The 19,476-nt window shown below is 35.3% G+C and overlaps 1 protein-coding gene across 2 annotated transcripts; it reads right to left on the bottom strand.

Moving 5' to 3' along the window:
* LOC138308950 (mannose-1-phosphate guanylyltransferase regulatory subunit alpha-like) lies at window positions 1-17,220 on the bottom strand. Of its 2 annotated transcripts, XM_069250006.1 has the most exons (12): window positions 17,096-17,220; window positions 13,920-14,017; window positions 13,064-13,167; window positions 12,356-12,548; window positions 11,768-11,827; window positions 11,059-11,189; window positions 8,610-8,639; window positions 5,564-5,692; window positions 4,122-4,266; window positions 1,832-1,924; window positions 1,038-1,209; window positions 1-595 (listed from the first exon to the last, which is right to left on the bottom strand). In XM_069250006.1, exons 1-12 carry the CDS (start codon window positions 17,133-17,135, stop codon window positions 495-497), a joined length of 1,296 nt encoding a protein of 431 aa, XP_069106107.1. In that variant the 5' UTR covers window positions 17,136-17,220; the 3' UTR covers window positions 1-494. The 2 variants fall into 2 exon arrangements, with proteins under 2 accessions (XP_069106107.1, XP_069106108.1); XM_069250007.1 differs by lacking the exon at window positions 8,610-8,639.
* Between the last annotated feature and the right edge of the window lie 2,256 nt (window positions 17,221-19,476).

Genomic DNA, 19,476 nt, shown 5'->3' with positions numbered 1-19,476 from the left:
TTTTATTCCACAAAACACTTTTATCAGCAATGTTCCCACAATACAAGTTATAAATAAATTATTAATAACATGACAAATAGATAAGAAAATATATTAAATGATTATGCAGGAGATTCTCCAGCCTGTGAAGGATGATCAGGCCCAGATTTTCCAGGATTACAAGTAGCATGTGTCCACGTTGTGAACAGACCTTATTTAAATTCTAGACTTCAAGTAAAAGTATACTCCCATATCACTTTCGGTTAGATCCAGTTTTGATTGAATCATAGATTTGTCTGTTTTGGGTACAAACCACAATATGGATGGAAGTACAATTAAGAGTCAGCTTGGTATATGCCCATTTTGGATAAAAGTACAGGAATATTACAAGTCCCCCTTTGGGCACAGATGCCCCCCAAATTTGGGGAAGAGTTATCGGTCTGTTTTGGGTACAGGCCCAGTTTGGACAGCAGTACAGTTTGGACCCCACCCATTTTGACACTGTATATGATACTCTACAGGATGATTTGGTTTTTGTAGCTGCCACTGAGAGCTTTGTCAGGGAGAACAATGGAATTCAGAATGACGACTTCGGATGGCACGGTCACATTGGATCCTGTAAAAAACAATGGAAAACACGGATAACAAAATTTCATAAAAAATAGGAAACAGAACATTCTTAGTGACACAGAATATTTCTTTGAAAGACAAACACAGGAATATATGATTTATAGTTAATAAGATAGGAAGGTTAGATTCAAGACTCTGTAAATAAAGTGAGGGTCTTTCAAGGAAAGGTTTCTCGCATGTGCTCGCATGAGAGTTAATGTTCCTTTTTAAGTTGAAATTAACAAAAATCACTATCATAATGTAAATGCAGTTGGACAGGAAGATTAGATTCAATATTTTGTAAGAGAATTGACAGTCTTTAAAAGGAAGGTTTCTTCATTTAAGATTTCGCTCCTACACTTATAGTCCATCATTAACCAGAACACTAGAACTTACAAGAAATAGTCGTGATACAGTCAATCTCATACATTGTATATAATCATACTTACCTATGACAGTTATAGAAGGGTTGAGTTTGCCCTCCGATGTAAATGTAGCGGTTGTCTCTATCTTGGCAAAGGGTTTGTTGGGGTTGGGGTCATTCGGTGTACCCTCGACTCTGGTCCACACGCCGACCGTACTGTTCCAGCCAATTACACTGTATAACACACAGCAGTGATCCTAGGGGATAAAAGATAGTCTTCTATCAATGGTATATAGAAAACCTTATACAAAATACAATCACTTTGAATTGGTTTATGTCAAAAAGTTTCTTCAACTATTAGACAATGTATCAGATTTAGAAGGTGGCAGAAATTAAGTACCTTAACTTGTACCACATTAGTTTTAACTGAGAGGTAAAATGTCGAAAAGACATTCTTAGAGTGAACAATCTACCAGTATATCCAAACTTCAGTCTAGATTTCATGGTTAAGTAACTCAGTGATCTCTATTTAGAAACATAAATTTGGTAAATCAATAATATAAATTGAAGGTCAATCATTGATTTCACTTGTCTGGTTTTATCTGATAAACCAAAAATTTACTGAACTTAAACAATGAAATAGATATACGTTGTATACTATATTACATTGTCTTTGCATATTACAGAGTTAGCTCCCTTGTGGGTAGGTATCCATTGTGATGTCATTATTTTGTGAGCACAATTTACGTTATTTTCCCTGTTAAGTATGATGTTACACTCACAATCCCATGAAGTCATAATCAAGGGGAGATAACTTTGTAATACCCAAATATGGAATTCAGACAAGTCATCTGCTATGTAATAGGGTTGTCTCCTTACCTGAAGTGTGGCTCCCTCTAGTACAATGGATTCTCTCACACGGACACCTTCTCCTATAATCGCATGTTTACCAATCGTCACGTTAGGACCCAGCTAGAAATACAAATATTTAAACTTTCACTTACAAAGCTTAACAACTGGGCCGTTTTCGTTTATTCTGAACAAGCGGTTCGGCCATTGGTTAAGCCATTATTTCAAGTATAAATCCTAGCGGACCTGTAGTTTTTGATACAGGGCTGTAAGGGCTTTGTCAAGGCTCGTCTGAAAACAATATAAAATCACCAGGTCCGTCTTTAATTAATAAACGAACAACTAGGTCCAACCAGTCAAACCCTATAATCGAAAACGGCCCTGGATCAGAATTGCATTCTTGCCTAGATCCAGAGTAACAAGAACAAAGTTTCTCACTGAAATATACAGCAAAAAGCAGTGTAAAACTGTTTCCAAAACACATAATCTCAATTAAAATGGTATACAAAACTGTGGAATACATCAGAATTAGAGTCACGAGTAAGCTGTGATGTTGATGCTCAGCTTACCATCATCTATTCTCCTAGAATAACTATTGTTACACCCACCAGTCGACTATGTCATAACAAAATGGTAGGTGACAATTTGTTTTTTATACAAAACATAGTAGTTTGATCCTTCAACATACATCAAAAGAAATTGGTTTATCAATGTATTGGCGTTCAGGTTGGGCATCACTCATTTGTGATCATCAAAAAGATATCAGTATAGGTAGGAGACTGGTTTTCTTCTGCTGAACTGCCTTCAGTTGTACTATAACATAGTCCAGGGGTGGATATAATGACAGTGATAGTAACCCATGAAATAACGCAGATGACTCCATACTAACTACAGCGGTAAAAAGAACCTGTGTTACCAGTTGAATAATGACATATACTCACCACCGCCGTGGGATGGACCTGTGTAACCTGTGTAATATAGACATATACTTACTACAGCCGTGGGACGGACATACACCTGGAATATTGGCATATACTTACTACCGCCGTGGGACGGACATACACCTGGAATATTGATATATACTCACCACCGCCGTGGGATGGACCTGTATAACCTGTGTAATATAGACATATACTTACTACAGCCGTGGGACGGACAAACACCTGGAATATTGATATATACTCACCACCGCCGTGGGATGGACCTGTATAACCTGTGTAATATAGACATATACTTACTACAGCCGTGGGACGGACATACACCTGGAATATTGATATCCTGTGTAACCTGTGTAATATAGACATATACTTACTACAGCCGTGGGACGGACATACACCTGGAATATTGATATCCTGTGTAACCTGTGTAATATAGACATATACTTACTACCGCCGTGGAACGGACATACACCTGGAATATTGATATATACTCACCACCGCCGTGGGATGGACCTGTGTAACCTGTGTAATATAGACATATACTTACTACAGCCGTGGGACGGACATACACCTGGAATATTGATATATACTCACCACCGCCGTGGGACGGACATACACCTGGAATATTGATATATACTCACCACCGCCGTGGGATGGACCTGTGTAACCTGTGTAATATAGACATATACTTACTACAGCCGTGGGACGGACATACACCTGGAATATTGGCATATACTTACTACCGCCGTGGGACGGACATACACCTGGAATATTGATATATACTCACCACCGCCGTGGGATGGACCTGTGTAACCTGTGTAATATAGACATATACTTACTACAGCCGTGGGACGGACATACACCTGGAATATTGATATATACTCACCACCGCCGTGGGATGGACCTGTGTAACCTGTGTAATATAGACATATACTTACTACCGCCGTGGGACGGACATACACCTGGAATATTGATATATACTCACCACCGCCGTGGGATGGACCTGTGTAACCTGTGTAATATAGACATATACTTACTACAGCCGTGGGACGGACATACACCTGGAATATTGATATATACTCACCACCGCCGTGGGATGGACCTGTATAACCTGTGTAATATAGACATATACTTACTACCGCCGTGGGACGGACATACCACCTGGAATATTGATATATACTCACCACCGCCGTGGGATGGACCTGTGTAACCTGTGTAATATAGACATATACTTACTACAGCCGTGGGACGGACATACACCTGGAATATTGATATATACTCACCACCGCCGTGGGATGGACCTGTGTAACCTGTGTAATATAGACATATACTTACTACAGCCGTGGGACGGACATACACCTGGAATATTGATATATACTCACCACCGCCGTGGGATGGACCTGTGCTGTAGGATGTATGTACACATCTTCACGCACTGTAGGCTTGTCTTTGCCGTTTACTGCCAGCCTCTCAGGATGACTATCTCGGTATATCGCTAAGTAGTGTCTGTTAGCATAAATAGCAGCTCTGTAGGGAAACAGAAAACAAATTACTTTATCACACAACATCACTCACAGGCAAAGATACAAACAAAGGTGAATAAACAGCATTTACTACATCTTACAATGTCTTAAGCAGCAATTGTCAGAAAATTCGGTTATGGTTTAGTTCTCATATAAAGTTATTAAACAATACGGTCCAGGGGTGTAAAAATTTATTTCAAAGCACTAGCCCAGGGCTAGTAGACACCAAAATTTCACTAGCCCGGCCTAAATATCTACTAGCCCAGAAAAAAAAGGAAAATTTATAATACCAGTATTTTTTTTACATAAATTCAAATATTTTTAATTGAGTGAGTTTTTTTTTATTATTTGCATTTACTTTTTTTTATTTAAATTCAAATAAACATTAAAAAAAATCTTTAATCTGTGATATTTCTAGAACACAATTTTTAGATTTTTTTTAATCCTGAATCCGGATTCAGGATTCCCGACCTTTGACCCGGATATTAGAATAACCATAACAAATATGGCTGCCTGCTACAGGCATGGCTTTGCTGCCGACTTTTTGAGGAATGGATTCCAGTTCTTTAACATCATTTTTGTAACTATTAAATCTTACTTATCTGATAGCTGAGATGATTTATTTGATGGTTTGTATATTGTTTTTCTAGAACTTGTCTTGCAAATTACGTAACTTTCACATGAAATGCATCAATATTCACTGTGATGATCGGGAGGTCTAACTGTACCGGTCCACAGTAGTCAATAAATTAGACTCCACATTAAGATTTAAAGTTACATACGAATATAACATAGAATTGCAATGTTTTAAAGTCTTTTAATATGATGTTTTTCATTTTGAAATATCTTTGAAAAAAAGTCACTAGCCCCGGGCTAGTAGGGCTGAAATTTTCACTAGCCCAAGCTGAAAATTTGGTAGCCCCGGGCGTCGGGCTAGTGGATTTTTACACCCCTGAATACCGGTACAATACCACAGACGATCAGCACTATCTACATTTAATATATTGAGGATTTTTCTATTCAAAATATGTTAGAAGCCCTTGGAGGTTTTTACCTTATATTGGGAAGGAAACTTAGAAGGGATTTTACATGAAAAATCTGTACTATTTAGAAATTCAGCTAAAATTTTAATTAATTTGAGGTGGGAATGAAGCTCAGTACAATGTATTTGCTCCAACTAGAAATGTCCTTACAATAAAGCAAAAAGATATAAGACAAATATTTCTACATGCTTCTTATCCCCCCACTGACAGGTTTACAGTATAAAAGTAGAAAAAAGCTTGGAAAGACACCAATCTTACCCTGAAGACTTGATCTGGCTCCAGAAACGGTCTGTGTGATAGGCGTAAAGTTTACCAGAGTTGGCAAGAGGGATAAAAATCTCCCGTTCCAAGTGTATCATCTCCTTAGACGGAATTGTGGGATCACAGCTGAAAACAGAAAAAGATCACTGTAAATAAGGAGATCAATTCAATACACATACAAGATAGGAATGCAGTCTTTGATTTGTATATAAAACTTAAGTGTTTTAGCTTAAGTCTGGTTAGATAATCACCAAAAGTACAGTAGACCACCGATAATCTGGACGCCGACAATCCAGAAAACTCGCAGACTGGATGGAAACGTCACAGAAGGATTATCATAATGTTACTTACATATAGGATCTTACATGAGTATTCATTTCATATGAGATTTTATGAAACCAGTCTTAGAAATTCTTATTTTTGCGAGCCTTGGCCAATAATAAGAACATAAAATTTGAAAGTCCAGAAAATTTGTAATCCAGATGGTTCATTCATGAATCAAATGTGTACCGGTTAATCGAGGGTTCACTGTACGAAAATAGAATAGGGTTAACAGGCTATCATAAGGACTTCCATGTACAAATAGAGTTGTACAGGTTGCTAATTCACTTACACTTGATTGTAAATTAAGTTTATGTAAATACATATGGCATGAAATATCAGCATTCTGAAGCTGAAATTGTTAATTATAATACATCATATGTTAGGGGTAAACAAGGTTATCAATAGCTATTATGTATTTGCATATTTCAGAGTTATCTGCCCTTGCGGGTAGGTATTGATTGTGACATCATGTGTTTGCGAGCGTAACATCATACTTTTCAGAGAAAAAGACGTAAATTGTGCTCACAAAATAATGACGTAACAATCAATACCTACCCCCAAGGGAGCTAACTCTGTATTATGCAAAGACGGAATAGGTATACAATGGTAATCACTTCACTTCTCGATTATGAGAGAAAAAAATCGAAAATAATCTAAGATCGTCACATACAATTCAAACATTTACAATTAAGTAAGCATCATTCAACAGGAATTTCAAAACCATGAAATAAAGTCTGGAGAAATTTACAATCTACTTCAATTAACAGCAACGTCTCTAAAAAAACAGACTTTCAAACTACGGTATGTCTCGAGAAATGTATAATCTACTTAAATTGACAACATGTCTCTAGAAATACTGACTTTCAAACTATGACATATGTCTGCAGACATGTTTCTCTACTTCAATCAACATCTATAAACACAAACTAACACTTCATCAGTGTCATACTATTATTATTTAACATGGTCATACTTAAAAGCGTGCAGGTACCTCAAGCTTTACATGCAAACCAATATTTGTAGCATTGTATGGGATTCTGAGGATCAATATACAAACACCAGGAAAATACCACATTCCAGGACAATCAGGGATTGTAAGATTTATGCTAATGACATGTATTTCAATAATCTAGTTCAATAATTTGATAAACTTTTGGGCAAGCTTGGAACACCTCAATTTCCAAATGCTTTATTGACAAAGATAGTGGTTACCATCAATAGTTAGGAAACTTGTCAAAGAAGCTCACAAAAACCTTAAGTTATCTGGCCTTATGCAATTCAACAGTTTTGAGACAGTAAAATGACATTCATTATTGTGTTGTCATACAGTCCTAGCAAAAACATGTCACCGCAATCGCCAGGAGGTAGGACTAATGCATACTCAAACTTCTTTATTCTTCAATGTCCTTTACTTCCTGGTGGTGCATGCAGTCGGAGCTGCCATTTAGACTACAATATTTCATGCACTTCATTCATAACACATAAACATATACAAGCAAGTTAACTAGTCAGAGAAAGACATTTTGTTTAAGGGTGGAACACACTGGCTTTTCTGTATACTGAGTGAGCAACAGAAAATTTTAGAGTTTGTAATGTCTATTCTTCAGCAATACTTCTGTGCTTCCTATGAGAGTAAGATAGTGGTATAGCTCCTAATTATAAGCACATGATCAAAACTTACAATTTTACTTCCCAAAAATGTTTGAATTTCAGTGTTCCCTTAATAGGTTAAATTTCCCATCACTAAAATATTGGTAGTGCTATTGCAAAATTGTTAATATGCATTTTATTATCAAGTAATTGTACAATTTTAAGCCACAGTAATAAAGCATTGGCAATGGTTTACAGTTTTTTGGGGGGATAAAACAAGTACATGAATTGTGTGTTATATTTCATTGTACATGCAGGTGTGCATGTATATGTGTTGCATTCCATTTTTGTATGTTTCATTAAGTGTGTAATATGAGCGAGTGTGTTGTGTGAGCATTATTATTGTTTTTTGGTGCAGATGTTGTGTCAAAATATTGTATATGTGTTGTGTGTGTTACTGTGTAATATGTTTAAGAATGAATGCAGTAAATTGTGTGTGTGTGTGTGTGTTTGTGTTGGGCGACTGCGACATGTTGTTCCTATTGTTTTTTATTGTGCTTTACCTCCTTTAGTTCACAGTTCTATATCATATAAGACACTGTGCAGCATCCCACAACCAATTATCTTACACCAACGATGTGTTAATTATCCACCTGTATCGTTAATATAATTAGTAGAATTTCCAGATCAGAGAAACCAACTGTTTTATTTCAAAATACCACACAGGTATATGAAAAAAACGTGCATTACATGCGCAGTAATACAAATGTATCTCTTTTATTAATAAATTAGCATGCATACAAATTAAATTATATGTGCTGAACTTAGTAACAACCCTTAAAGGTATTGAAGGACAATTAGATCGCCAACTGAAATAGTTAGGTTTGGTTGCTATTTCTAAAAAACAAAATCTGAATTCATCAAAAAATAAACTGGTATAAAACTGATTCTTTCAAGCATTCCTTCCTGGAAAATAAAACTGCGTTTGGTATAAGGTATAATAGTATATACAGATTGGAAAGACTTCAAACATCAACTGAAGGGGAGACAACTCATCATCATTCAACCATCATGCTACTGAACAACAGAAAAAATAGCAGAGCACAAGACGTGTTACCCTCCTACGTACGTCAAGCTATCGTACAGCCCCGCCTCGGAGCTGGGGAACAAATGGTTCACAGAATATAAGGTACGGCAATCATATCGTTTGTTAGGTAAAGTAAACTAAACCAAAACAATCTGATTAAAACCAGATCTTCAATTATATTCCGATATTTTACGTTTCAGTACAAACTAGAACAGAATCAGAGTGAAGATTTAATATATATAGCAATAGTTGTCAGAATTACACATACAACAGATTTTTATATTGCAGGTTCCTGAGATTTATTCTATTCTAATACATGTATGTGCTTAAGTCATTAAATCTTCTAAAACCATTGAAATTGCTAATGATTACCACTTACATATCTTCATGTGCATAATCTAATCTGCAGCAATATATAGGACTAATGGCTCACGTATATACATATATATATACATGTACAGACAAATACAATTCTGCTAAAATTGCTTTAGATCATCTCTTTAGATCATTCTTTCACATCTACATTTACATATCTATACAGCATAGCATTCATAGGACAAGCTGATACATGGATATATATTGATTGACATCATTCTTCAAATATGTATCAGAGCTGAAAAGGTCAAGCATTAGGTAGCAATGACCGTATTTTAGGCATGCAACTATAAACGAAAAGCTTCATCAAAGTCAGTATATGTTGGTATACAAGTCACATGTTTTATGCTGTTCATGAGAGAATATCTGGAATAAATATCAGGAGTCAAGTCTGAAATATAAAGACATGGGGTGAATTTGTCTCTCATGCACATGAACCAGGATCAGGGTGGCATCGTCAATAGAAGGGCCAACGGTGGTGACAGTCACCCTGGATCTCTCAGTGGTCATTAGAATCATGCTCCAGGAAGGAAAAGGCCCAAAAGGCTGTCACTGCTCACCTAGTCTTTACGACTACGATACATCAATACTAACTGAAGATATGATGATACTAATTAAGATACATGTAACACCTACCAGAGGCACAGCCCTGATATATGATACAGTTGTAATTTCAAACTTGTTCTTCAATGGCGAATATAATGAATAAAATTAATAATTCTTTTTCTTTTTTGATAAAAATGGCCAAATCCAAAAATAACTTGTCATACAAAATTCAAAATGGAATGTATTATAATGAAACAAATTGTATTATGAGATGTATGTCGCGATACAAATCAAATTGAAGCAAAATGTATCATTGCAGCCTTATTACTTGGATGACCTTGAAAAGAGTTCAAGGTCATTTCCTTTGGTTTCTCTATAATCTTCATCCCATCTATATGTCAAGTGGCTTTGTAATGGTCTATACCTCGACTTAAATAACTAAAAACATACAGACTAGCAATGGACAGAGGACGGACACCACACAAACAGCATTATCTCCCTTGACCGTTTGGCCAGTTGAGCTAACAACCACGAAGCGAATTAGCCATAAACTATTGTGTTAGTTACAACAGTGAGAAAGTAAAGGGTGTAAAGTATTACCACGAGTTTGATCTGTGTGTAAAGTAAACAAAGTACACATCAATACACCAAACAAAGTACACATCAGTATACCAATCAGTGTTACACTCATTGAAATGTTCAACTGAAATCTCAAAACTCATTTAAACAGTAAATCTATGAGGTATATTGTAAACATGGTTACTTTCATAGCGGATTAATTTTCTAGATCTGTCTGATTTAAAAATTTCACGTCTGGTATTTACTAACAAGTAGTTATTTTACATATAGTAATTAAAAATGTAATGAGTTGAACACGATGAATTCTCAAAATCCATTTAAACAGACTATGTACATTGTCAACATATTTATTGTCATCTAAAGGCCGGGTTACTTTTTTAGTTCTATGATCACAATACATTTTATTAAAAAAATCATCAATATCAAATGTTTATCAGAAAAGCAATCTTATCAGGAAATGGCAATCGTGCATATTAATACAATATTACAGCAACTAAATATCAATTCAAAATCTACATCTAAATTTATTTTTTTAGATATATAATCAATCCGGTTTAAACAGCTAGTACAAATTAAAACAATGTTATTTTTCCTTTCATGTTTTGATTGATAATGTTCTCAATCCTGTAAGGAAATTTTATCAATTTTAATTCTGTCTTTGTATAGTATAATATCGAATTGTCTCCCTTGTGGGAAGGTCTCGTTTATGATGTCATTATTTTAAACCAACATCATTTTTTCTAAAACATATGACATTACACTCGAAAACACAGGACGTCTGAACAAATACCTTCCCGCAAGACCAGATAAGTCTTTAACGTTTTTAAAACACTTAATATCTTTATCTAACCAAATCTATTCATTTTATGATTAAAAATTAGAAATCCCGAAACCATCAGTCCTACTATTCTATCTATTACTGTACAAACTTGTATCGTTGTCAACCGATACCTACTTATAATTGTCCAGAAGATTCTGTACCGATACTTACTTATAATTGTCCTGCAGATTCTGTCTAAAGATCTGTTGTAGAGGCTCGAACACCCTCGGTGACAGTAGGTAGATCCCACAGTTGATCGCTGTGCTGACAAATGTCTCAGGCTTCTCTACATAATGCAGCACCTAAATGTAACAAAGTAGCATGATTCACATAAATCTTACACATTCACCCCTGAAAGTTCATAATGAACTGTTCCAACTTTTGAATCAGAAGAGCTCAAATGTATCTGTAGGGGTGAAGGAGTTAGTCATTCTCATAACACTAGTTAGAAGACTAGCTAAATCTCATTTTCACAAAGTTGCTGATTTCTTGAAGTGTTTTCTTGTTCCAGACAGAGGCCAATAGTAACATCTCATTGTTATTCTCAATGAACTCCATTCTTCAACTTCCTTAACTGTTTTGGTTTTATTAGTTTAATGTCCTATTAAAAGTCAGGGTCATGTAAGGACGTGCCAGGTTTGTTGGTGGAGGAAAAACCCACCAACCAGCAGTCAGTACCTGGCATCTGCCCCACATGGGATTTGAAATCGTGACCCAGAGGTGGAGGGCATGTGGTAATATGTCAAGACAGCTTCACCACTCGGCCACTGCGGCCCTTTAACTGAAATGATCATGTAACTCAAAGTGCCATCATGGTCTGACTGACATACCAGGTAACACTTTTGTAAGTATATTTAGGAGAACAGAAATATTTGTTTACCTCGTGTGTTTCCTTGTTGTCCACCACACAGCCAAAGTTGAGGGACTGCTGTCGGGTGGCCTAAAACGATAAAATAACTTGATAGATTCAGGTGATATGGGTACCTGCAGTGTTAATGTTTTCTTCATATGTATCCAGAGGTTTCATTATCTTTCAGGAGAGACAGTACAATTGCAATAGGGGATACTTTTCTATACCATCTGTATGCTATCTAATGTAGTTTAGCCCAAATCAAGCGATACCACAGCCAGATTCAACCAGCAAAAAATACCAGGTACCGCCTGATGATGAAACTCTTCAGTATCATACTTTATCTCCTTGTGATAGCGGAACTGTCTTTATTCTTCTATCTCACTGAAACACATAATGCCAAAATACCAAACAGCATTATACTCACAATAGTCGAACAAATTGTTCTTTTGTAATACTGTTTCACCACCAAATTACTGAAGAGGGCAAAAATAGCCTTCCTCAGAAGTGAATAGATTTTAACTAAAGACCCCAAATTAGTCACCTCTTACAATCATGTAGTCAGGGAGGTACAATTTTTATTGTCTGGCTATATACAGACATTACTGTTATACCTACCTCTGTACACAGTATCGTACAACATATACTGGCCGGACTACTCTTGTGCTGGTCCAACATATCCTGGAGAGGGAAATCTCCACAAACGTCGGCATTCATTACAAAAAAGTAGTCTGGATTTCCGGCGAGGATCTGGTCCCTAAAATGATACAGCCCTCCAGCTGTGCCCAGGGCAGTGTACTCCTGTAGATACCTGGTCATATACAATGGTTGTCTTAGTAAGGATCGAAACATTTATAGTCTTGTTATCTGAATTTATTGACCGTAAAGTACACAGAACAAAATTAATTGAAAAAAAAATTATGATCTCTAACTCCTTAGTACATATTCATCACATGACAGAATACTGGTATCTGATTGGCTACACACATGGATACTATGCTGTAATAGTAGTACCTGGGGTTGCAGGCACCATTGAAGTGGCAAAATATTGAACATGAATCTATTATGACGTCTATATTGCCTGGCTTCATTAAAACATATATGCTCTCAGCAAAAACATCAAAATGGCTGACAGACTAAGGAAACAAGATGATTTTCTGAACAAGACACCTAGCTATAAAAGGAAACTATATTTGAAAAGACTTAATTTGGCTCAGGCACTTTTACATCCCCCAACTATGAGGCAACACCTTCAACTGGTAATTACCAGAATACATAGAATAAACAACACATTCCTCTTTACAGCAATTATCAGCTGTTTGTTACCTGACTTGTAACTTGAACTCCTTCTGTGCTGAGTTGATGAATTTGGTCAGAGCATCATTTGGCTGATAAAAGCCCATCAGTATTACTTCCTTCATTCCCGGAATCTGGAAAAAATCAACAACAAAACATTCAAAAACACATCTTAAAAATCAATTTTTCTGCCAGATTGTTACAAAAAATCTGTACTTGTTTGATGGATATATGATTTAATGGGACTAATACGGGGGTTTCGAGATCCCAAAACGACGTGGGTAAAATACAATTTTCCGTCGATTAGTCTGTGCACCTTCCGGTGATTATGACGTCATGAAAATCACATCAAATGATGACGTCATTATCATCGGATGGTGGGACTAATCGACGGTAAACTATACTTTACCCACGTCTTTTTGGGATCTCGAAATCCCCGTATTCACATACTATGTGATACCAGATAACGTTTGTGCAGGACCATTATCTCCAATGGTGATGACATGTTGCTCTTTGTATCTTCACGGTGAATGACGATAGCGTGGGATATCATCTTTCGACATTATTCTATCACCAAAGAAACAATAGTCCCACACTAACCTTATCAGTAAATTATCATATGATAAGTGAATTAGCCCCATTAATTTAAGTAAAATCCAGATAAAATACCAAACAAGTAATTCAGGCTTAACAGCACCATGAATGTGCAGGGCTCAGCAGGTTTGAACCGTAAAGTAAATTGAGTACAATACATTTATTACAAAATTATAATGTTGACTATGAGATATTTTTCAAATCCTATTTTACTTTACACCAGCTAGGTGCTACATGCAGCGAAATCAATAGCATTTCCACATAATAATGTTACAATTCTAGTAAATGTTACCTTGCTGCATGCTTCGATGTGATGGTAGATGATGGAGAATCCAGCGACAGGAAACAAAGGTTTGGGGATCTCCAAGGACAGTGGACGGAATCTTGTACCTGGAAATATATTTCTCTTTTATCATTCTAATACACGTTTCTTTGTAATACCATTTTTACTAAATCTGCCAATGCAATGGTTTTATGTGCTGATTACCTATTTATATTAAAAATAGTTCTCCGAGTAAACAGAGCTTGCTGTCATTTAATTATATAGAGATGTTAGGATTGAACACGCAGAGAAGTGAAAAAATAGTTTTTTCCCTCCAAAACTGGAATTTAAATGTCGTACATTTATCATTTCATGATCATTCAAAATTATAAATTATCATTTGGATATCAGTTTTAAATGCATTTACATTGCAGATATGTATTTATACATATCAATGTGATGTATATTTTTGTTTGATTAATTAACGTCTGATTAACAACTATGGTCATGTAAGGACAACCTCCCATGTATACAGTATGTAGCGTGTATGTTGTGAGAGGTGCTTGTTTTGGGATACTGCGGTATATTAATGTTGTGTCTTCTTGTCTAGTGGAACTCTTGCCCTTTTTATAGTGCTATATCACTGAAGCATGCGGCCGAAGACACCAAGCAACACACCCCACCCGGTCACATTACCTGGTATGTGATGTATATAAGCAAATATCAGTGGCATATTTATATCAATATACAGTTGAGTGACACAATGGAGTTCTATAAAGTTATTTTTACATAAAGTTATTTTTAGGACTATCCACACTTAAAATCTCCCCCGCCGACCATAAATGATAGTCATTATTTTAACAAAAGCCTCTAATATAAAATAATTTATTTTGCCGTTGGTGCATGCGCAATAGTACATATTCCTATAGCCCCTTTTTAACTTGAAGTGGTTGGTAATGGTGTAAAGTAAGTAACAAAAGCCCCTTTGTCAGCGTGGAGCATCTTAAGGAAAAAAGGCCAAAAGCCCCTTCATTTTTTTCAAAAAAAAATATTAAAAAAATACTAATATAAATTCATTTTCATTTTTAAATAATTTATTATTCCAATATAGTTCAAAATAACACACAATGTAGAAACTTACTGGATTATTGGTATTTTGATAAAATTTTGATTAATTGATTATTTTGTTTTTTTAATAACATTATTTTGGTGTTATACTAATTATGACACTACATGATAGAAACATTTTGGAATTAAACACACTTTCCTTATAATTATCTACATACCATTATCCATTTACAGCACAAACATCAAGCTGTTAGCTTGGTAGGTGTGTTATCATACAGAAAATATCAATGGCTTCTTGTATATATGTAACAGTCAAACGTCTATGTATATACATACGTGTACATGTTTTCCTAAGCTTTCTTTGATACCAGTGAGTCAAAGAATGCATAGTAAGCACAGCATAATTATGTAACTTTGTTATTTTGCAACGCTTCCAAGTATAACACCAAAATGAACCATTTAACAGATAAATATTTTTATCATAATTTTTTTATATATAAGACAAAAAATACAATCTATTTTATAAAGAAGGGGCATTTGTCCAGAGGGGCTTTTGTCCTACACTCAAGAAACTCAGATATCAGAATCTGTTTATCCTCAACATTGAAATAGGGTTTTAGAAGAATATCATTTTTATTATGCATTCATACAATTAACACAAACATAGATCTCATAACTTTGTGACATTATTTTAAATATTAATTGATAAGAATGTTGTCCTATTTTCATCATTTTTTTTTGTCCTGACAGCTGAGACTTTACTGTGTATTGTACACGAGTGACCAGGTCACACCTGTCATTACCCCCAGGCCCATACAGGTGTCATACTGTAGGTATTAAATGTTAAAATATGATACTGGGTAAAACATCTGCTTTTAATTAACATAAAAAAATAACAATTTAAACACCTGTTTTAAAAATTTGATTCATTTACAGATTTTGTAAATAATACTTTATTTATTTTTGAAATTTTTATTTCAATTCTTGATTTCATTCAAAAAAAATTAGTTTGAACTTTGCTCAGTCCTCAATTTCATTATTTAGGCTACTTTGTAATTAGGCCTACTTTGTAATTAGGCCTACCCAAGGACGTATATGAGAAGGATAAGTCACACTGGGTTTTTGGGAAGTACAGCGCAGGAGCTTTTGTATTTGTGCACTGACCGTGGCGGAGGGCAACAACTGATTTTCCTTTGATATCCGGCGCAGCCTTTGATGTAGCTTGCGGTTGCGAGGGTTATTTACCATCTTACTTTCTGAAGTGCGCCATCATTTCATGAGCTGTCACTTTTTTTTAACGAAAGGAGTCGGTTTTGAGCGGAAGAATTTTTATCTTCAAAAATGTTGTTTACCGTCAGTTTTGCATAGCTATAAATAGCTATTATAGCTATATATCGCTATAATAGTACTTAATTTATGTGCCCAACCTGATTTATATGTACCCAGGCCCCACGTTTTGTGGTACTATCATTCGGCACTATTGCTGAAGTTTGAAGTCTGACTGTTCTGTCAACGATGAAAATACTGTAGTTTACCTTGGTAAATTACACATTTTCATTACGAACGGAATATTTCATCAGAAGGGGCTTATTACTATTATTTATTATCATCAGAACGGGCTACGGACAAAAGCCCCTCCATACTAATTTTTCCAAAAATATTTAATTACAAAATAGTAATTTATTTTCATTTTCTAAATAATACACTCCGACAAAACAGCCTCAAGCGGGCCATTTTCGATTATATACGGTTTGACTGGTTAGACCTACTTTGAAGTTGTTAGTTTCAGACTGAGTTTATGAACTGAAGACGGACCTGGAGATGTTTCCAATGTTTTCAGGCGAGCCTTGTTTATGAAACTGAAGACGGACCTGGTGATGTTTCCAATGTTTTCAGGCGAGCCTTAACAAAGCCCTCGCATGGCTATATCAAAAATTGCAGCTCAAGCAGCTCAATTAGGATTTATACTTGAAATGATGACTTTACAAACGGTCGAACCGGTTGTTTCGAATAAACGAAAACAGTCTATTTGGCAACGGTGATGTCCATGTTGGACAAGTAGGTCTAAGCCTATAGTATTTGTACCCATTTAGTGTATTTGTATCTGGCAATAGACTTTTTGGCGATAAAAGAATTACCCTTCATGGGTCCACCGATCAATATAATCGTTTTCAGCATCCTGTTTTGATCAGAAGTCACAAAACGAAACGTGTCAGTACCAAACACCCGGAAGTTTACTGTACTGTATTAAAGATTAAAACGGAATCCGTACTACAGTATCCGGGATAGGCAATTTTCTAGAATTTTATATTCTAAAACAAAAAGGTTTTAAATGTTTGAATCACTGAGAATTAAACGTTATTAAAATTATCATAAGTGAAATTATTAGCAATTTCCTATTCGTTGTACAGTATGATTAGCGTTGTGTTTAAGAGTAGAAATATATATTACAGAAGTATACTGTATATTTTAATGATTCCGTCTTTAAATTTGCTATAAAATGTAATGTACATACTGTTTGATGAATAAGAGGTATTTGTATGATCGTACATACATATATAGTTATTTACAATACATATATAGTTATTTACAATCTATTTTTGTTTTCGAATACATAATGTATATACATCATTATTTATGAATGATAATTTGTAAAATTACAAGCATTACAAAAGAAGTTTGTATCTTTAGAATAATGTATAAAAACTTCCGTGTATATAGATTTCTATTACCTTTATATAAATATAAGTTCGATAACCGTACCATATGTATAATTTAAGTAACAGGGGCGTAGGAAGCGGGGGGGAACGGGGGGGGCAAACATGTCCCCCCTCCCCCCCCCCCCCCCCCCCCCCCAATTTTCGCCGACTGAAATTTTCTAAAAATGCTTATTTGAAAGAAAAAAGGGTCCTCCTGCACATTTTTCGTACTTCATGCTAGAAAATTTTCCGCTGCGCGGCGCATTTCCTAACACGTTCAAGCACATAATGTCAAACCTTAAATAGTCAAAATTCAATACACAGAACTAGATTAAAAATGTCCATCAAAGGATTATATGTACTATTTAAAAAATGTCTCTTAACAGATCAATTTGTTTATGTCTTAGCGTGACAATTGATTCATTTTTTATGTAGCCGGTGTATTCAGATTGAGTAGGTTGCATAATGTTTTGACGACACAATTATCATTTCTAAATGCAAGTAGCTTTAAATCGAAAAATTACCATGTTAAGAACGCTTTATAATCATTAAAATACATTGTAAAACTCATCTCAGCCATTCTATATCGTAATTTTTTCCGGGGGAGAACCCGGCCCCCCAAACACCAAAATCTCGCGCTTTCGGGCCCTCGCAAATTCATCAAAACTCATTTAAGCTATTCTAAATCGTAATATTTTTCCTGGAGGAGGCCCCAAACCCCCCAAACACCAAAATCTCGCGCTTTCGGGCGCTCGCAAAATCATCAAAATACATTGTAAAACTCATCTCAGCCATTCTAAATTACAATATTTTTTCTCGGGGATCACCCTCAGACACCTAAAACACCAAAATCTCGCGCCTTCGGCGCTCACACGCTTATTTGGCCAATTTGCGAATTCGTTAATTTCCTTTTAGCACCCCACTGTCTATAAATGTGTACAAGGATTAAATTTACTGATATATGAAAAATGTACATAAAGTATATATGGTTGGGAGTTAAATTAATCTCCTCCTGTAGGTGCGGCGGGGGAGGGGTGGGGGGGTTAACAAAATATTGAGGACCTTTGCCCCCCCCCCCCCCCCCAATTACGTTTCATCTTCCACTGAGTATTGATATATTTTCCTCATATGAATGACTGTAATACTTTTTATATCTCTATTACAAATGCTATTTCAATATCCAAACTCAAATTTTTGAAAAATGAAATTTTCAGCTACAATTTCTAATAATTTTTTATGAGTTTTAATATTATTATTTACCAGTTAACAGTTAGCTTTAAACATATTTTTGATTTCATTTATCATTACCATTATCTTCATTTCCTCCGAACAACTAATATCAGCACTTTATTATACTTGTCATTAAATAAAAAACCAAAATAGGTCATTTAAAATTAGGCAGGTTGCCATCAACTCCCCGTTTTATAAATGAACAGATTCTGGAAATACACCTTATTTTGTTGCTTTTTGGCGATGAAAACTTGGCGTTAGAGGTAAACTGTAACATTTTTGAACACGTGCAATCGTATATTAGGTCAAGTGGAAGATTCTGAACATACATATAAACTTTACTCATACAAAAGTTATACTACAGAGTTATTATTGCATTTAATTAAATTAACATTATTTGAATTTTTACTCTCTATTAGATGTCATTATGAAAATGATAATTGTATTATTATGTAAGGAGACGGCTGTTTATAAGTTGGAATAACTAGTGTCTGACCTTTTGTGTTTTACAATGAAACATGTTTAAAGTGAAAAAACTCTCTCTCCAAAACAAAATTTGATACTTTTTTCATGATTGAGTAAATTTGTTT

The sequence above is a fragment of the Argopecten irradians genome, chromosome 15, assembly GCF_041381155.1.
Source record: "Argopecten irradians isolate NY chromosome 15, Ai_NY, whole genome shotgun sequence".
Classification (NCBI taxonomy): domain Eukaryota; kingdom Metazoa; phylum Mollusca; class Bivalvia; order Pectinida; family Pectinidae; genus Argopecten; species Argopecten irradians.
This window is presented reverse-complemented; position numbering and strand designations above follow the sequence as displayed.

What these genes read in the sequence shown, in the direction of transcription:
- LOC138308950 (XM_069250006.1), bottom strand. Translation starts at nt 17,135, where the DNA reads ATGCTGAAAACGATTATATTGATCGGTGGACCCATGAAGG. An exon ending in ACATCGAAGCATGCAGCAAG is followed by an intron (nt 13,168 to 13,919) that starts GTAACATTTACT and finishes GATTTTTTCCAG; the next exon opens with ATTCCGGGAATGAAGGAAGT. An exon ending in AGCCAGATCAAGTCTTCAGG is followed by an intron (nt 4,267 to 5,563) that starts GTAAGATTGGTG and finishes GTTTCCCTACAG; the next exon opens with AGCTGCTATTTATGCTAACA.